Source organism: Lissotriton vulgaris, chromosome 12, assembly GCF_964263255.1.
Source record: "Lissotriton vulgaris chromosome 12, aLisVul1.2, whole genome shotgun sequence".
NCBI classification, from domain to species: Eukaryota; Metazoa; Chordata; class Amphibia; order Caudata; family Salamandridae; genus Lissotriton; species Lissotriton vulgaris.
This window is the reverse complement of record NC_141700.1, coordinates 44,844,342-44,861,633: the sequence shown is the minus strand read 5'-3', so window position 1 is coordinate 44,861,633 and position 17,292 is coordinate 44,844,342. Positions and strand designations below refer to the sequence as shown.

The following is a 17,292-nucleotide window of genomic DNA, read 5'->3' as shown; positions in this document are numbered from 1 at the left end:
CTGCCTGAAGCGCTGTATAAACGCTACTACCACTGCCTAAAGCGCTGTATAAACGCGACTACCACTGCCTGAAGCGCTGTATAAACTCTACTACCACTGCCTGAAGTGCTGTATAAACGCTACCACTGCCTGAAGTGCTGTAGAAACTCGACTACCACTGCATGAAGCGCTGAATAAACGCTACTACCACTGCCTGAAGCGCTGTATAAACGCGACTACCACTGCCTGGAGCGCTGTATAAACGCTTCTACCACTGCCTGAAGTGCTGTATGAATGCTACTACCACTGCATGAAGCACTGTATGAACGCGACTACCACTGCCTGGAGCGCTGTATAAACGCTATTACCACTGCCTGAAGCGCTGTATAAACGCTATTACCTCTACCTGAAGCGCTGTATGAACGCTACTACCACTGCCTGAAGCGATGAATAAACACTACTACCACTGCCTGGAGCGCTGTATAAACGCTACTACCACTGCCTGAAGCGCTGTATAAACGAGACTACCACTGCCTGGAGCGCTGTATAAACGCTACTACCACTGCCTGAAGCGCTGTATAAACGCTACTACCACTGCCTGAAGCGCTGTATAAACGCGACTACCACTGCTTGAAGCGCTGTGTAAACTCTACTACCACTGCCTGAAGCGCTGTATAAAAGCTACTACCACTGCCTGAAGCGCTGTATAAACTCTACTATCACTGCCTGAGGCGCTGTATAAACGCTACTACCACTGCCTCAAGCGCTATATGATCGCTACTTCCACTGCCTGAAGCGCTATATGAACGCTTCTACCTCTACCTGAAGTGCTGTATGAATGCTACTACCACTGCATGAAGCGCTGTATAAACGCTACTTCCACTGCCTGAAGCGCTGTATAAACGCTACTACCACTGCCTGAAGCGCTGTATAAACGCTACTTCCACTGCCTGAAGCGCTGTATAAAAGCTACTACCACTGCCTGAAGCGCTGTATAAACTCTACTACCACTGCCTGAAGCGCTGTATAAACGCTACTACCACTGCCTGAAGCGCTATATGAACGCTACTACCTCTACCTGAAGCGCTGTATGAACGCTACTACCTCTGCCTGAAGCGCTGTATAAACGCTACTTCCACTGCCTGAAGCGCTGTATAAACGCTACTACCACTGCCTGAAGCGCTGTATAAAAGCTACTACCACTGCCTGAAGCGTTGTATAAACGCTACTACCACTGCCTGAAGCGCTGTATAAAAGCTACTACAACTGCCTGAAGCGTTGTATAAACGCTACTATCACTGCCTGAAGCACTGTATAAACTCTACTACCACTGCCTGAAGCGCTGTATAAACTCTACTACCACTGCCTGAAGTGCTGTATAAACTCTACTATCACTGCCTGAAGCACTGTATAAACTCTACTACCACTGCCTGAAGCGCTGTATAAACTCTACTACCACTGCCTGAAGCGCTGTATGAACGCTACTACCACTGCCTGAAGCGCTGTATAAACTCTACTATCACTGCCTGAAGGGCTGTATAAACTCTACTACCACTGCCTGAAGCGCTGTATAAAAGCTACTACCACTGCCTGAAGCGCTGTATAAACGCTACTACCACTGCCTGAAGCGCTGTATAAACGCTACTACCACTGCCTGAAGCACTGTATAAAAGCTACTACCACTGCCTGAAGCGCTGTATAAACGCTACTACCACTGCCTGAAGCACTGTATAAAAGCTACTACCACTGCCTGAAGCGTTGTATAAACGCTACTATCGCTGCCTGAAACGCTGTATAAACTCTACTACCACTGCCTGAAGCGCTGTATAAACGCTACTACCACTGCCTCAAGAGCTATATGATTGCTACTTCCACTGCCTGAAGCGTTATATGAACGCTACTACCTCTACCTGAAGCACTGTATAAACGCTACTACCACTGCCTGAAGCGCTGTATAAACGCTACTACCACTGCCTGAAGCGCTGTATAAACGCTACTACCACTGCCTCAAGCGCTATATGAACGCTACTACCACTGCCTCAAGCGCTGTATAAACACTACTACCACTGCCTAAAGCGCTGTATAAACGCGACTACCACTGCCTGATGCGTTGTATAAACGCTATTACCACTGCCTGAAGCGCTGGATAAACACTACTACCACTGCCTGAAGCGCTGTATAAACGCTACTACCACTGCCTGAAGTTCTGTATAAACTCTACTACAACTGCCTGAAGCGTTGTATAAACGCTACTATCACTGCATGAAGCGCTGAATAAACGCTACTACCACTGCCTGAAGCGCTGTATAAACGCTATTACCACTGCCTGAAGCGCTGTATAAAAGCTACTACCACTGCCTGAAGCGCTGTATAAACGCTACTACCACTGCCTGAAGCGATGAATAAACGCTACTACCACTGCCTGAAGCGCTGTATAAACGAGACTACCACTGCCTGGAGCGCTGTATAAACGCGACTACCACTGCCTGGAGCGCTGTATAAACGCTACTACTACTGCCTGAAGCGCAGTATAAACGCTATTACCACTGCCTGAAGCGCTATATGAACGCGACTACCACTGCCTGGAGCGCTGTATAAACGCTATTACCACTGCCTGAAGCGCTGTATAAACGCTATTACCTCTACCTGAAGCACTGTATGAACACTACTACCACTGCCTGAAGCGATGAATAAACGCTACTACCACTGCCTGAAGCGCTGTATAAACGAGACTACCACTGCCTGGAGCGCTGTATAAACGCTACTACCACTGCCTGAAGCGCAGTATAAACGCTACTACCACTGCCTGAAGCGCTGTATAAACGCGACTACCACTGCTTGAAGCGCTGTATAAACTCTACTACCACTGCCTGAAGCGCTGTATAAAAGCTACTATCACTGCCTGAAGCGCTGTATAAACGCTACTACCACTGCCTCAAGCGCTGTATAAACGAGACTACCACTGCCTGAGGCGCTGTATAAACGCTACTACCACTGCCTCAAGCGCTATATGATCGCTACTTCCACTGCCTGAAGCGCTATATGAACGCTTCTACCTCTACCTGAAGTGCTGTATGAATGCTACTACCACTGCATGAAGCGCTGTATAAACGCTACTTCCACTGCCTGAAGCGCTGTATAAACGCTACTACCACTGCCTGAAGCGCTGTATAAAAGCTACTACCACTGCCTGAAGCGCTGTATAAACGCTACTACCACTGCCTGAAGCGCTGTATAAAAGCTACTACCACTGCCTGAAGCGCCGTATAAACGCTACTACCACTACCTGAAGCGCTGTATAAACGCTACTTCCACTGCCTGAAGCGCTGTTTAAAAGCTACTACCACTGCCTGAAGCGCTGTATAAACTCTACTACCACTGCCTGAAGCGCTGTATAAACGATACTACCACTGCCTGAAGCGCTATATGAACGCTACTACCTCTACCTGAAGCGCTGTATGAACGCTACTACCACTGCCTGAAGCGCTGTATAAACGCTACTTCCACTGCCTGAAGCGCTGTATAAACGCTACTACCACTGCCTGAAGCGCTGTATAAAAGCTACTACCACTGCCTGAAGCGTTGTATAAACGCTACTACCACTGCCTGAAGCGCTGTATAAACTCTACTACCACTGCCTGAAGCGCTGTATAAACGCTGCTATCACTGCCTGAAGCACTGTATAAACTCTACTACCACTGCCTGAAGCGCTGTATAAACTCTACTACCACTGCCTGAGGCGCTGTATAAACTCTACTACCACTGCCTGAAGCACTGTATAAACTCTACTACCACTGCCTGAAGCGCTGTATAAACTCTACTACCACTGCCTGAAGCACTGTATAAACTCTACTACCACTGCCTGAAGCACTGTATAAACTCTACTACCACTGCCTAAAGCGCTGTATAAACGCTACTACCACTGCCTGAAGCACTGTATAAACTCTACTACCACTGCCTGAAGCGCTGTATAAACTCTACTACCACTGCCTGAAGCGCTGTATAAACTCTACTATCACTGCCTGAAGGGCTGTATAAACTCTACTACCACAGCCTGAAGCGCTGTATAAACGCTACTACCACTGCCTAAAGCGCTGTATAAACGCGACTACCACTGCCTGAAGCGCTGTATAAACTCTACTACCACTGCCTGAGGCGCTGTATAAACTCTACTATCACTGCCTGAAGCACTGTATAAACTCTACTACCACTGCCTGAAGTGCTGTATAAACTCTACTATCACTGCCTGAAGGGCTGTATAAACTCTACTACCACAGCCTGAAGCGCTGTATAAACGCTACTACCACTGCCTAAAGCGCTGTATAAACGCGACTACCACTGCCTGAAGCGCTGTATAAACGCTACTATCACTGCCTGAAGCACTGTATAAACTCTACTACCACTGCCTGAAGGGCTGTATAAACTCTACTATCACTGCCTGAAGGGCTGTATAAACTCTACTACCACTGCCTGAAGCGCTGTATAAACGCTACTACCACTGCCTAAAGCGCTGTATAAACGCGACTACCACTGCCTGAAGCGCTGTATAAACTCTACTATCACTGCCTGAAGCACTGTATAAACGCTACTACCACTGCCTAAAGCGCTGTATAAACTCTACTACCACTGCCTGAAGTGCTGTATAAACTCTACTACCACAGCCTGGAGCGCTGTATAAACGCTACTACCACTGCCTCAAGCGTTATATGAACGCTACCACTGCCTGAAGTGCTGTATAAACTCTACTACCTCTACCTGAAGCGCTGTATAAACGCGACTACCACTGCCTGAAGCGCTGTATAAACGCTACTATCACTGCCTGAAGCACTGTATAAACTCTACTACCACTGCCTGAAGCGCTGTATAAACGCTTCTACCACTACCTGAAGCGCTGTATAAACGCGACTACCACTGCCTGAAGCGCTGTATAAACGCTACTATCACTGCCTGAAGGGCTGTATAAACGCTACTATCACTGCCTGAAGCGCTGTATAAACTCTACTACCACTGCCTGAAGCACTGTATAAACGCTACTACCACTGCCTGAAGCGCTGTATAAACGCGACTACCACTACCTGAAGCACTGTATAAACGCTACTATCACTGCCTGAAGCACTGTATAAACGCTACTATCACTGCCTGAAGCACTGTATAAACGCTTCTACCACTACCTGAAGCGCTGTATAAACGCGACTACCACTGCCTGAAGCGCTGTATAAACGCTACTATCACTGCCTGAAGGGCTGTATAAACGCTACTATCACTGCCTGAAGCGCTGTATAAACTCTACTACCACTGCCTGAAGCGCTGTATAAACTCTACTACCACTGCCTGAAGCGCTGTATAAACGCGACTACCACTACCTGAAGCGCTGTATAAACGCGACTACCACTGCCTGAAGCACTGTATAAACTCTACTACCACTGCCTGAAGCGCTGTATAAACGCGACTACCACTGCCTGAAGCGCTGTATAAACGCTTCTACCACTGCCTGAAGGGCTGTATAAACGCTACTACCACTGCCTGAAGGGCTGTATAAACTCTACTACCACTGCCTGAAGCGCTGTATAAACGCTACTATCACTGCCTGAAGCGCTGTATAAACTCTACTACCACAGCCTGAAGCGCTGTATAAACGCTACTACCACTGCCTGAAGCGCTGTATAAACGCTGCTATCACTGCCTGAAGCGCTGTATAAACGCTACTACCACTGCCTGAAGCGCTGTATAAACGCTACTACCACTGCCTGAAGCGCTGTATAAACGCTACTACCACTGCCTAAAGCGCTGTATAAACGCGACTACCACTGCCTGAGGCGTTGTATAAACGCTACTATCACTGCCTGAAGCACTGTATAAACTCTACTACCACTGCCCGAGGCGCTGTATAAACTCTACTACCACTGCCTGAAGTGCTGTATAAACTCTACTACCACTGCCTGAGGCGTTGTATAAACGCTACTATCACTGCCTGAAGCGCTGTATAAACTCTACTATCACTGCCTGAAGCACTGTATAAACTCTACTACCACTGCCTGAGGCGCTGTATAAACTCTACTATCACTGCCTGAAGCACTGTATAAACTCTACTACCACTGCCTGAGGCGCTGTATAAACTCTACTACCACTGCCTGAAGGGCTGTATAAACTCTACTATCACTGCCTGAAGTGCTGTATAAACTCTACTACCACTGCCTGAAGTGCTGTATAAACTCTACTACCACAGCCTGGAGCGCTGTATAAACGCTACTACCACTGTCTCAAGAGCTATATGAAAGCTACTTCCACTGCCTGAAGCGCTGTATAAAAGCTACTACCTCTACCTGAAGCGCTGTATAAACGCTACTACCACTGCCTGAAGCGCTGTATAAACGCTACTACCACTGCCTGAAGCGCTGTATAAACGCTACTACCACTGCCTGAAGCGCTGTATAAACGCTATTACCACTGCCTGAAGCGCTGTATAAACGCTACTACCTCTACCTGAAGCGCTGTATAAACGCTACTACCACTGCCTGAAGCGCTGTATAAACGCTACTACCACTGCCTGAAGCGCTGTATAAACGCTATTACCACTGCCTGAAGCGCTGTATAAACGCTACTACCTCTACCTGAAGCGCTGTATAAACGCTACTACCACTGCCTGAAGCGCTGTATAAACGCTACTACCACTGCCTGAAGCGCTGTATAAACGCTACTACCACTGCCTGAAGCGCTGTATAAACGCTACTACCACTGCCTGAAGCGCTGTATAAACGCGACTACCACTGCCTGAAGCGCTATATGAAAGCTACTTCCACTGCCTGAAGCGCTGTATAAAAGCTACTACCTCTACCTGAAGCGCTGTATAAACGCTACTACCACTGCCTGAAGCGCTGTATAAACGCTACTTCCACTGCCTGAAGCGCTGTATAAACGCTACTACCACTGCCTGAAGCGCTGTATAAACGCTACTACCACTGCCTCAAGCGCTGTATAAACGCTACTACCACTGCCTAAAGCGCTGTATAAACGCGACTACCACTGCCTAAAGCGCTGTATAAACGCGACTACCACTGCCTAAAGCGCTGTATAAACGCGACTACCACTGCCTGAAGCGCTGTATAAACGCGACTACCACTGCCTGAAGCGCTGTATAAACGCGACTACCACTGCCTAAAGCGCTGTATAAACGCGACTACCACTGCCTGAAGCGCTGTATAAACGCGACTACCACTGCCTGAAGCGCTATATGAAAGCTACTTCCTCTGCCAGTCTCTACTACCCTGTGAGGTGCTTTCAGGAGACAGAAATCGCCTTCAATCAGCGAGGGTTTCGCGACTTGTGGTCGCGCTCGCGGTTTCTTCCGCCGACTCGTGTTTTTATTGTATTTTGGACTTTCGACTTTCCAGCGACATGGCGCAGGAAATTCACGAGAAGCACGTGAGTATGAGAGACAGAAAAAGAATCTTCGGCCTGTTTGAACCTGTCAGATATGATTGCAAGCAGGCATCCCTCCCCGGTGACACACCACACCCAGATCTGCTGCGAAAGGGCGGGGCGAGGCGCCTGGAGGTGGAAGTCACGGTGAGAGCGCTGTCCCGCTGCGCAGTGTCCGCAGTCGATCGCGGTGAGCAGGTGTGCGGGAGGGAGTGGCTCCCAGCAGCGCACACACCCCGGCAATCGGGCATGCCTGCCCGGGGCACGTGCGGGCGCCTTCTCCGGAGACGGCGCGCCTAGATGCCCGGCCACACACCCGAAGATGGTCTTGGCGCGGAGACACCTCATCTTTCTCGTCGGCCTCTTTCTTGTGTTCAGCTTCGCTCTGAGTTTCCAGTGGATCTCTTTAAATGCTGAGTTTTTGCGCGGAATTAGCAACTTTGGTATTTTCCGGCAGCACGACGGTGAGTTGGGGGTCGGTACGAGCAGGGCTCTAAGTGGGATGAAAAACTGGGAGGGGGTCTCTCAAGGGGGCGTGGCCAATGTAATTAAGGGCGTGACTTAAAAACACATAAGCTGAAAGTTTGTGCTTACCATAGTGTGCCGCCCGCCTGGTATTTTGTTGTTCCTGTCATTGCATCCAGATATATGATACAACAAGTAACATCATACTTACAAGTCAGGACTATTGGCTTTGTCAATGGCTGTCAGTTGCATAAGATAAATAAGCAGCAAGTGTCGCTTGTATATTACATTTAAAAAGCTTCCACTTAAAGCCCTGGTGACATTACGACAATGTTGCTGCTCCTGTGTTTCAAAAAGAGAAGGAAATCCAGAGAGAACATGACTCTTTAAAGGAATTCCCTTCCCCTATAACGCTCGAAAAAAACTGACCTGACCGCCTGTGCCAGGGCACAAAACAGAGCCCGATAGAGACCCGTTTCGAGGCCTCCTTAAAAAAACTGCCAGTGCTCAGACTCGGCCCACTCGGCCCACTTGTAGCCCTGGGTACGAGGGGGAAATGCAATTCTTTATGGGGCAGAGGGTGGGAATCATTTACAGACGTGAAGGTAGTACGCTGTTGTGAAATGGAAAAGGTATGTGCCTCTCCAGGTAGAGGAGACATTTAGGAAGATTAAAATAGTTGTTTTGGTGTCTTTGCTTCGTTCGTGCGAACGGAGTCTTTCGCGCGGTTCATCAAAATGGGGCTATCATTTTACAGTGGTCTGCAAACTTTTCAGTGCTGCGCCCCCGCATCGTGTAAAATTAAAAAAAATACAAGGTGATCAGGTGCCCGCCCTCGAATGACCAACAGTTCTATAAAAAATGTCATCTCTGAACATGGCCAGCAATTCAAACATTGAAGTTATGCTGGGTTTAAAAACGCTGTTATATACAGGATTACCAATAAATGCTAGTGGCAGCCTAGACAATTTGACACCTATTTCCAGCCAGTACAAGAAAGAAAAATACATTATTGATGGAGCACTACAGAGTGGCTGACTGACACAGGGAGGTAATAAAATACTCCTCTTGGCCAGAGAGTGGCACTCACCCTAAAACCATGTCAAGCCCCTTCCCACGGGGCCCAGCCGCCAGTTTGAAGACCCTGTGACATCCAAGCGGAATATGTTGGTACCTTTCGGGTGCCCCTGGTCCATGGGAACGTTGGCTCACCTTGCCGGATCCTTGCCAGACATTCAGGAAATCCTCTATTTTACGTGTGCGCATAACTCATATAAATGGTAAATCTTTGCATTATTTTGAGAATGTGGCATGGGTCACTTCAAGGGATGTCTCAAGGTATTTTGAACCCATCGACAGGGCACTTTTTCGACTTCCGCCTTTTCTTTTTTGGCACTTGTGTAGCTACACCCTTCACCAAAGGTACACGACTGGCGACCTGTGCTGGTAGCACCGCAGGCTACGTCCAGCTTTGCCTCGCCTTGCCTTGAAACTACTCAGTCAACTTAACTCACTCTTTCGTTGGTACACCCCTAGCAGTCTACTTAGCTCTTCTTCCATAAAAAGGCCATCATTTCCAGGTTTTGGAAGGCCTGGTGGGGCGGACGCTCAATCTCGGTGGCTTCTGCCAAATTATGGAACATTCTCCCCCCCCCCACCCAACATCTCGGTGCTTGCCGCTTTTTCTGTTTTCAAAACACTTCGGAAAGTGTTGCTCTTTTCATCATAGACCCCTTAGTTACCCTCTGCATTGCAATAGACTGCTATGTACTGCTTCCCAAATCGCTTTGACACCTTCGGGGTATAGTCCGCTCTACAAAATCTGTTAACATGACATATTGCAGTGGCTTTATTGACCAAAGCTGTACATCCCTAGGTGCCACGAATGTTTAGTTGACTGGAGTAAGCAAAGACTTGTACAAGTCCAGGGAGTTTAGGAACATCCCTTTTTACTTTCGATCCTATTTACCATCTTAAACAACAGGTGCCGTATTACTCTTACAGTAGACTAACGGCGCCAACGTAAGACCAAGAGGGCCGGATCTATGACAAATTCCACAGGCTAGCCTCTTGGCTAGGTTCACCCTACAGCAGTGGTTCCCAAACTTTTTTGACCCGTGGCTCCCTTGACCTAATTGCCAGTTGGCCGTGGCTCCCCACAATTTTTTTTGCCAGTGGGAGGGATGGGGGATCACCGGGGCGCGGCACACACTTTGGGAACCACTGGTCTATATCATCCCATATATACAAAGGCAACTGCTCTAATGATGTACTGAAGGATACTTCCTGGCAATCAACTGGCATGCCACTATATTTATCATGTTTTGAGGTAATGTTCTAATTGAAGCTTTTTTTAATGGGCAGGTCCTGTCTGATACTGGCTACCTGCAATTCTTTGCTTTAGTAGGGAGATTTCTGGCACTTCTCAGCACCTTTGCAACAATAGCATTTCATGATTTCCATGCACTGGTACGGGAAACATCACTTACAACGCATTTATTACAACGCACTACCATTACAACGCAACCATTACAACGCAAACCATTACAACGCATTGCGCTGGGGGGCGCTCTAGGATAGGGAATATATTTAATTTACTATCCAACACCTTCCCTACTATCCACGGGGACTGGAGTTGGAATAGTAAATTAAATAAATCACTATCCAGCGCTTAAAAGCACTATGCGTTGTAGTGGTGTGCGATGTAAAAACCGCGTTGTAACAGCAGGCGTTGTAATAGCCTGCGTTGTAACGACACCAATCCACTGGTACATATCAGAAATGTCAGGAAATCATTTATGCACATTTTGTACAAGAATAAGTGACTATTTGATTTTATGTTTTAGCACTTCCGTCCTTCTGTGACTCGTTTCACTTTCCAAAATATGTTAGCTTTCGGAACTTTAAATACATCTGCACACCATGCCTGAGCTTCTCTGATATTAAAATATAGACCAGTGTTCCCTCTAATTATTTTTGTCTCTGTGTGGCAGTGACCTGTTTGTGTGCACACATTTCTTGTTTGTATGCGCAACTGAGTGATATTAGCAAAATTGTCTAACAAGGATTGACAATGTCTGCACCCTGCACTTATACAAGTATACCCCTCATCCTGCAAACACAATACAGCTAAAAACGTACACTCAGGCACATACTCACCCTGCACTCATACAGCACACTCCTCATCCTAGACTTCTGAAGACTCATCGCTTACCCTGCACTCACACAGACACATTGCTCCCCCTACATTCAGGCACTTTGCTTACCCAATAATCAGATACACTTATAAACGCACATAAATTCTGCATTCAAGCACATTATTTACTGTACACACACTGACATACTGCTTATTTCACGCTTACACAGACACGAGTCACAATACATTCACACAGACAAACCACTCAGTCTACACTCTGCAAGCAATCTTTTCACCTTGATCTCCCTATGCATATCACTCACTCTGCCCTCACATTACTCACTGCACTCATTTAGGCAAACAACTCATTGTATAGTCATAAAGCCACACCCAAACACTGCACTCACAATACACACTATTCAACCTGCACTCAAAACATGCTTTGCTCACCCTGCACAGAATGAACACTTCCTCATTCTCACACAGGCACACTGCTGACCCTACATTCACACAATTCACCTTGCACTTATCCAATCACTTCACTATGCACTTCTGATGACTCTCACTCCTTCCATCGTGTACTTTGCCCATTACTAACCCTGCTCTCACTGTAAATTCACAAAGTTGCATCCCTCCCCCTACACTGAAACTGGTACACAGGCCCGGACTGGCCGTTGCGGGCACCGGGCAATCCCCCGGTGGGCCGCATGGTTGGGGGCCGGTTTTTGCCCCCTGGGGGCCGTTTTTGTTACAGGGCCGTTATTCTGCAAAAACAGCCCTGTAATAAAAACGGCCAAAAACCGGCCCTGGCACAGAGCGCAGTCGCACCTCCCCCTCCTCCCAGAGTGGGGGGGGGGGGGGGGGGGGGGGCGGGGCGGCCGAGCTCTCTGCCAGGGCCGGTTTTGGTTCCCAGTCCGGCCCTGCTGGTACACTGCTCATCTTCCCCTCAAAATGCACACTGCTCAGTTGTACCAGATAGCTTAAAAATATAAGTAGGGAAATGTGTTTCCTAGAGGTGGAGAACAGCATGTATGAGAGGCAGATTATTTTATGGCAGTAATTTTCAACCGGCCTCATTTTTTTCCAGCTTGGTATTTCTCTACATCCCTAATTAAAGGTTGAACATGACACTATTTTCTTGGAACGGCTGAGGCTTTTTTTTAGCAGCAACATCTTTTAAACACAAGCATCAAGTAAAAGCTTATGCTTTTATTATAAAAATGGTAGTACCCACACAAAAATGCTTGCAACGTGTTTTAATCTTGTCTGCTATTGCCGTCTCAAAAACAGTTTGTCACTTGATTTTCTTCAGAGAATGGCGATGGTGGGGCAGGGGAGTCGCACCTTCAGGAGAAAAACATCACAATTACTAATTAGCAGGCCATCGAGAGCGCTTCTCCTGTCAGCAGGAGATTCCTTTGTTTTGTGCGCTCCTTAAGGCCCCCCTGTGCGGTGATTATTACACTGTGGCGGCTGCCCAGGTTAGAGGGAACATAGACTATGGCCTATTCAAGACACTCGGGGTGCACCGTCCACACTTCACAGGGGAAGGGATGTAACATTTCTTAGGCTGCAGTTTCCACATCCTGCGCGGCGGCGCCCCTGGCTTCTCATCACGGCGCACCGGGGCGCCGCGGCGTACACTTTGGGAACCACTGCCCTACAGACTTACCACATATGTCCTTACGCCGAAACGCGCGTCGAGTTGCACTCGACACAGTGTGATTTTTATAAATCAAATGATCTTTATTTTTAGATGTATAAATAGCAATGAAATATATGTTTTTAATTGTTATGTCTATATTGTGTTTATGAATATGCCATGTATTTGTATGATTTTTAACTGTCTACATTAAAGTTCTGACTATTTTTAATTTTCTTTGCTCACCTTTAGTTTTTACTGTCATTTGATATTACTTGTTTTGCCACTGTTATTGACTGCCTAGGGTGTTCACTCACGCACAGGAACTGCATTGTACACCCTATCCTCTTGTCACCTTTAGGTAGGGCAGCCTTTTTGGGATTTTCATGTGATTGTAATTGGGTCTTCACTTGTCAATATCTATCTAAGACCGTTTGAAATAAACCAGTGCTTAATTTAAGAAAAATTTAACTGCAATTGAAACCAGTTGTTGAAAGTAATATTTTAATGTTCAATCATTTTTACTTGACAATAAGATAGCACAAAACATGTTAGTTATGACATCAATCAATATAATAAATGTAACAAGTCAAAAACTAAAATAACTGCTTATATAAAAAAGGCGACTTATAAAAATGTACAATCTCAAGTTAGCAACTTTAAAAATACCTATAAAACATAAGAGCAAACTGGAGGACAGAAGAGAAAGAGGAAACTAGAGAGAAAACTATCCCATGGACATTTTGGTTACAATTAATGTCTCAGCCACTCACTAGACTCACTTTTTCAAATAAATGACTTAAATGCGGGCAATTAGGTGTTGTTTGGTTTGACCCCTGCACACTGCCCAGGTTGGACCACATCAAAAAGAGAAACCAGAAACGAATAAAACATAAAGAGCTAGAGGGGAGTTAACCCCTTCACCCCCTCAATCCTATTAATGGGGCAGTCCTGTGATTACGTCATAATTGGACTCAAATTACTTCATCAAACAAGGGACATTCTGGAATGCCTATTGTTGGGCATTGTCTAAGAAGGACTGAGAAAGGAGAGTATGGGGTATCGGATTGAGAACCTGAAGGAACAAGCATTGGCAAAGCCAATGTGCTTGTCCTTGGCAAGTTTGCAATAAAAACATTTTTTTGTGCATCCATATGTAATAGAAATGATTAGCTTAAAATAAATAAGTATTTTAAGAAATGAAAGCAAAGATAGGCCCCAAAGCTCTGGCACCGAAGAGCACTACTTTTTAAAATTGTGTGGACATGTGATCCCGCAAAATGCCATCACTCACATTGTAAGAGGCCCAGGGGTGTAACACAGGCCCATAGGGGGGCCCCCTCAGCACAGCACTCTGGCCGGAGAGCTCCTGATTGAGTCCGTAGGGGGCCCCTCCACATGCCTTGCAGGGAGGCCCCTCAATTTTTGTTACGCCAGTGCCGTGGCCACTGTGGGCTGACTCTATGCCTCATGCGGTATACAGTAGTGGGTGAAAGCAACATTTAAATGTTAATTTAATAGGCCGGTGGACGAAGAGGCCTGACTCGGAGCCCCATTAAGAATGTCTATATGTGTGTATTTTTCATCCAAATGGCTTCCATGACTAGCAAAACTCTGGTATAATCTAGAATCAGCGTCACTGTGTATGTTAGGCAGAAGATAGCCATCTCTCAAAAATGTTCATAACCACAGGCGCTTTGCAAAATGCATCTGTGTAATGTTGAGAAGAAACACTATGAGTAATATAATACGAGGTAGAGCGCTACCATCAAAGTTGAAGGAGGGTACAAGTTAAAAATGTTTTGTAGAAATGACTACATTTAATTACAAAGTAACTTAACAAACTACAGAGAAGGTGCAAGAAGGACTGGGAAATCAACCTTTTTGTATTTCAAATAACCTTTGAACAGGCCTGAGCGGTGAACTTCAATACGTTTGCGGAGTTTGCAGATTTTTTCGCGCTCCACGGAGCTTGCAGTGTTGCGAAAAACTCAGCTCAGCTGAGTTTTTTCCACGCTCGCCAACGCTAAACTGGTGCGAGTGAGGGAAAATCCAATGCTAGACTGCTTCCCAGCGAGAGTTCTCAACGGTGCCGGTCGCGGATGGTCGCTACTGCTCGTGTTGAGAACTCTTCCGTTCACATTGAGGAAGCTGTCACTCTAGTAGAACTACTATTCGAGCGGCAGAAAGAAGCAGCGCCCTCTTGCGCTGCATGTGATGCTGTTTGTGCTGATTTTACAGCGCAGGACAAAAACCCGGAACTAAAAAATCAGTGCGGACGGCGCTAGGTAATGCACTTTGTTGCTGGCAGACCTCCGCGTAGCTTGGCAGAGTTTTTTTGTCACTTTGCCGAACTCTGTCCAGGCCTTCCTTTGGACTGTGTAAAGTGGGTGCACATTGGTGAAGGCAATGAAGGGTGGCAGGAGAATCTCTCTTTTGAGGTCTGCGTAGTAAATTTCTTCTGTATTTTCTGACAATGTGACTATTCCTATGCTGATTGTACATTTTTTTTATGATCAAATATAAAAAATAGTATCAATCATTATTAAACTTTATTTGATTTTATTATAAAATCATAAAAGCACATTTAAATACATTCTTTCATCAAATGGGATAGCTCAAATCAGTAATAAGAATATTTGCACATTACAACAAGACAGAAATGTATCTAATAATCTCAATTAATGTCCCTAATGCAAAAAAAGGGGGTCGTTTATTTCGTTTTTATGAGGGCAAGTGTTTGAAAAGTTTCAACACTCCGTCCATCAGTTTATTTTATGATGCTGCTATATGTGCCCTGATTGCCAAGGGTATGCCCCGACGTGGGTCCCTTACTCGCTGCGCCACTAGATTCAAGCTAGGCTGGCTGATGAGGGCTGTTAGCCAGAATCTGGTCCCAGGATGCTTGTTTCTGGTTCAGGGAAGACCTGGCTTGGCAGCTTGGGCTGGACTGTTCCCATGAGGCAAAGGGTCAAGACTGATTTGCATATGGCTGGGTCCAAACTGGGGCGACGTTGCGAGCAAAATAATGATAGATTAAACCCAGATTGGTGACTGGGGGTGAGTGTTGAAAAGTTTCAACACACGGTCTATCATTACATTTTGGGATGCCGTTTAGTTTTTGTGACCCAGCTATGTCCCTTTTCAGCACCCAGGATGCATTACTCTATAACATAGAAGTCCAGGACTGGGAGCACTTCCCGCAGTGACCTCTAGTAACCATGCACATGAACCATGTGGCCGGATGCCTTGGGAGCACCCTATTAGGATTGCCAGAGATAGGAATCCCTCGGATATCTACCCCTTAATAACTTTGCAAGCATTTTCTGAATCTCCCCAACACTTTCCAGAACTATTTCTCAGTGTCCATTGGTTGATGATGTAAAGTTTCAGGGCGTTTGGTCAAGGAGGTGCAAAGAAAGAAGGGTGGTCCCATCACAGATTTGGATCCAAATACATTCTACATAGAATTTTTGTATTGAACCTAGCGCCAACAAGGATTTGAATACAATTTCACAGGAGTGTATTGTATAATCTGTAGATGATCCTTTTCCCATAGCCACTAAATTGGATTTGTTGTTGTTAAGTTATGAGGCAAAACAATGTAGCGATATCTGTTGCAGTAGTACTGCAGTACTACCGAGGTACATAGCTATGACATCCCAAAATATGATTAGCTACTGGCAGATAGTGCTCAGTAGAAATGCAGCATGTTGGATCGGCAAGAGAGGTTTGGCTGTGTGTTGTATATTAATATAAAAAAATAAAGTAAGTAAGCTTCAGAAAGCCCACGCAAGATAGTAATGAAAGGGATATGCCATTTCATATGTGTGTGTGTATATATATTTTTTAATTTACGGACTACTACAGGCGAATTTCTAAGAAGTGCCGTGTTACCATAAAAACCATTCTAAGAAATGAAGACACATTTTTATGTTTACATTATTTTACTGTAGCATTAAAGATATGTCAATATATAGCTTCAGACTCCGCCTCAACATTCCGCCTCGTCAGTCTTAGTGCACCATTTTCATATAGCAAAACTAATACAAAGAGAGACTAGTGGCCCCCTCCCCAACTTCCCTCTCCCCCCCCCCCCTCGGGTGCCTGCTCGTACTAGAGTCTGAACCGTCTAAGTATCTTCCTTTTCTGCCTGTGTGTGAAAAGTGTCTGTTGGGTGGGAGGGAGGCTCCGGTCAGTGTTAGTAATCTGAGGTTTCAAGGGCTCGTGAGTTCGGTGAATTCCTGCGAGAGAAAAGTGAGGAAAGATGATTTACATACACTGTAGATTGGCTCTTAAGAGACATTAGTTGTTGGTGAAAAACTTTTACTTAGATATGTTTTGGAAATCCCTCCTGCTCACAGCGGCGGTCAAAATGGTGTTGAACAACTGGAAGGACACAGTAAAAGCCACCTTTAAAGCTTGGTTCAACTGGGTCATTTTCCTAAGAGGAGCCGACACCATAACGACCAACAGCCAAACGAGCCCAGGGAAAAAGAGCAAGATATGGCTGTCACTAGACAACTACTTGTCCTCTCATAAGCCACCCTAAGCACCCAGACCAGACAATACTCAACAACCTACACACGCATCCTACTCAACAACATAATGCGCCTATGTCTATCTCTCGCCTCTCTACACTCCTACACCT

At 46.1% G+C, this 17,292-nt stretch overlaps 1 protein-coding gene across 1 annotated transcript in view; it reads left to right on the top strand.

Moving 5' to 3' along the window:
- Nucleotides 1-7,409: 7,409 nt before the first annotated feature.
- LOC147673212 (beta-1,4-galactosyltransferase 1-like) overlaps nt 7,410-17,292 on the top strand; it is a 208,600-nt gene continuing 198,717 nt past the window's right edge. Inside the window, exon 1 of the mRNA XM_086947006.1 lies at nt 7,410-7,862. Coding sequence (XP_086803132.1) covers nt 7,721-7,862 — 142 coding nt within the window. The 5' untranslated portion in view covers nt 7,410-7,720. The remainder of the gene's footprint in view (nt 7,863-17,292) is intronic.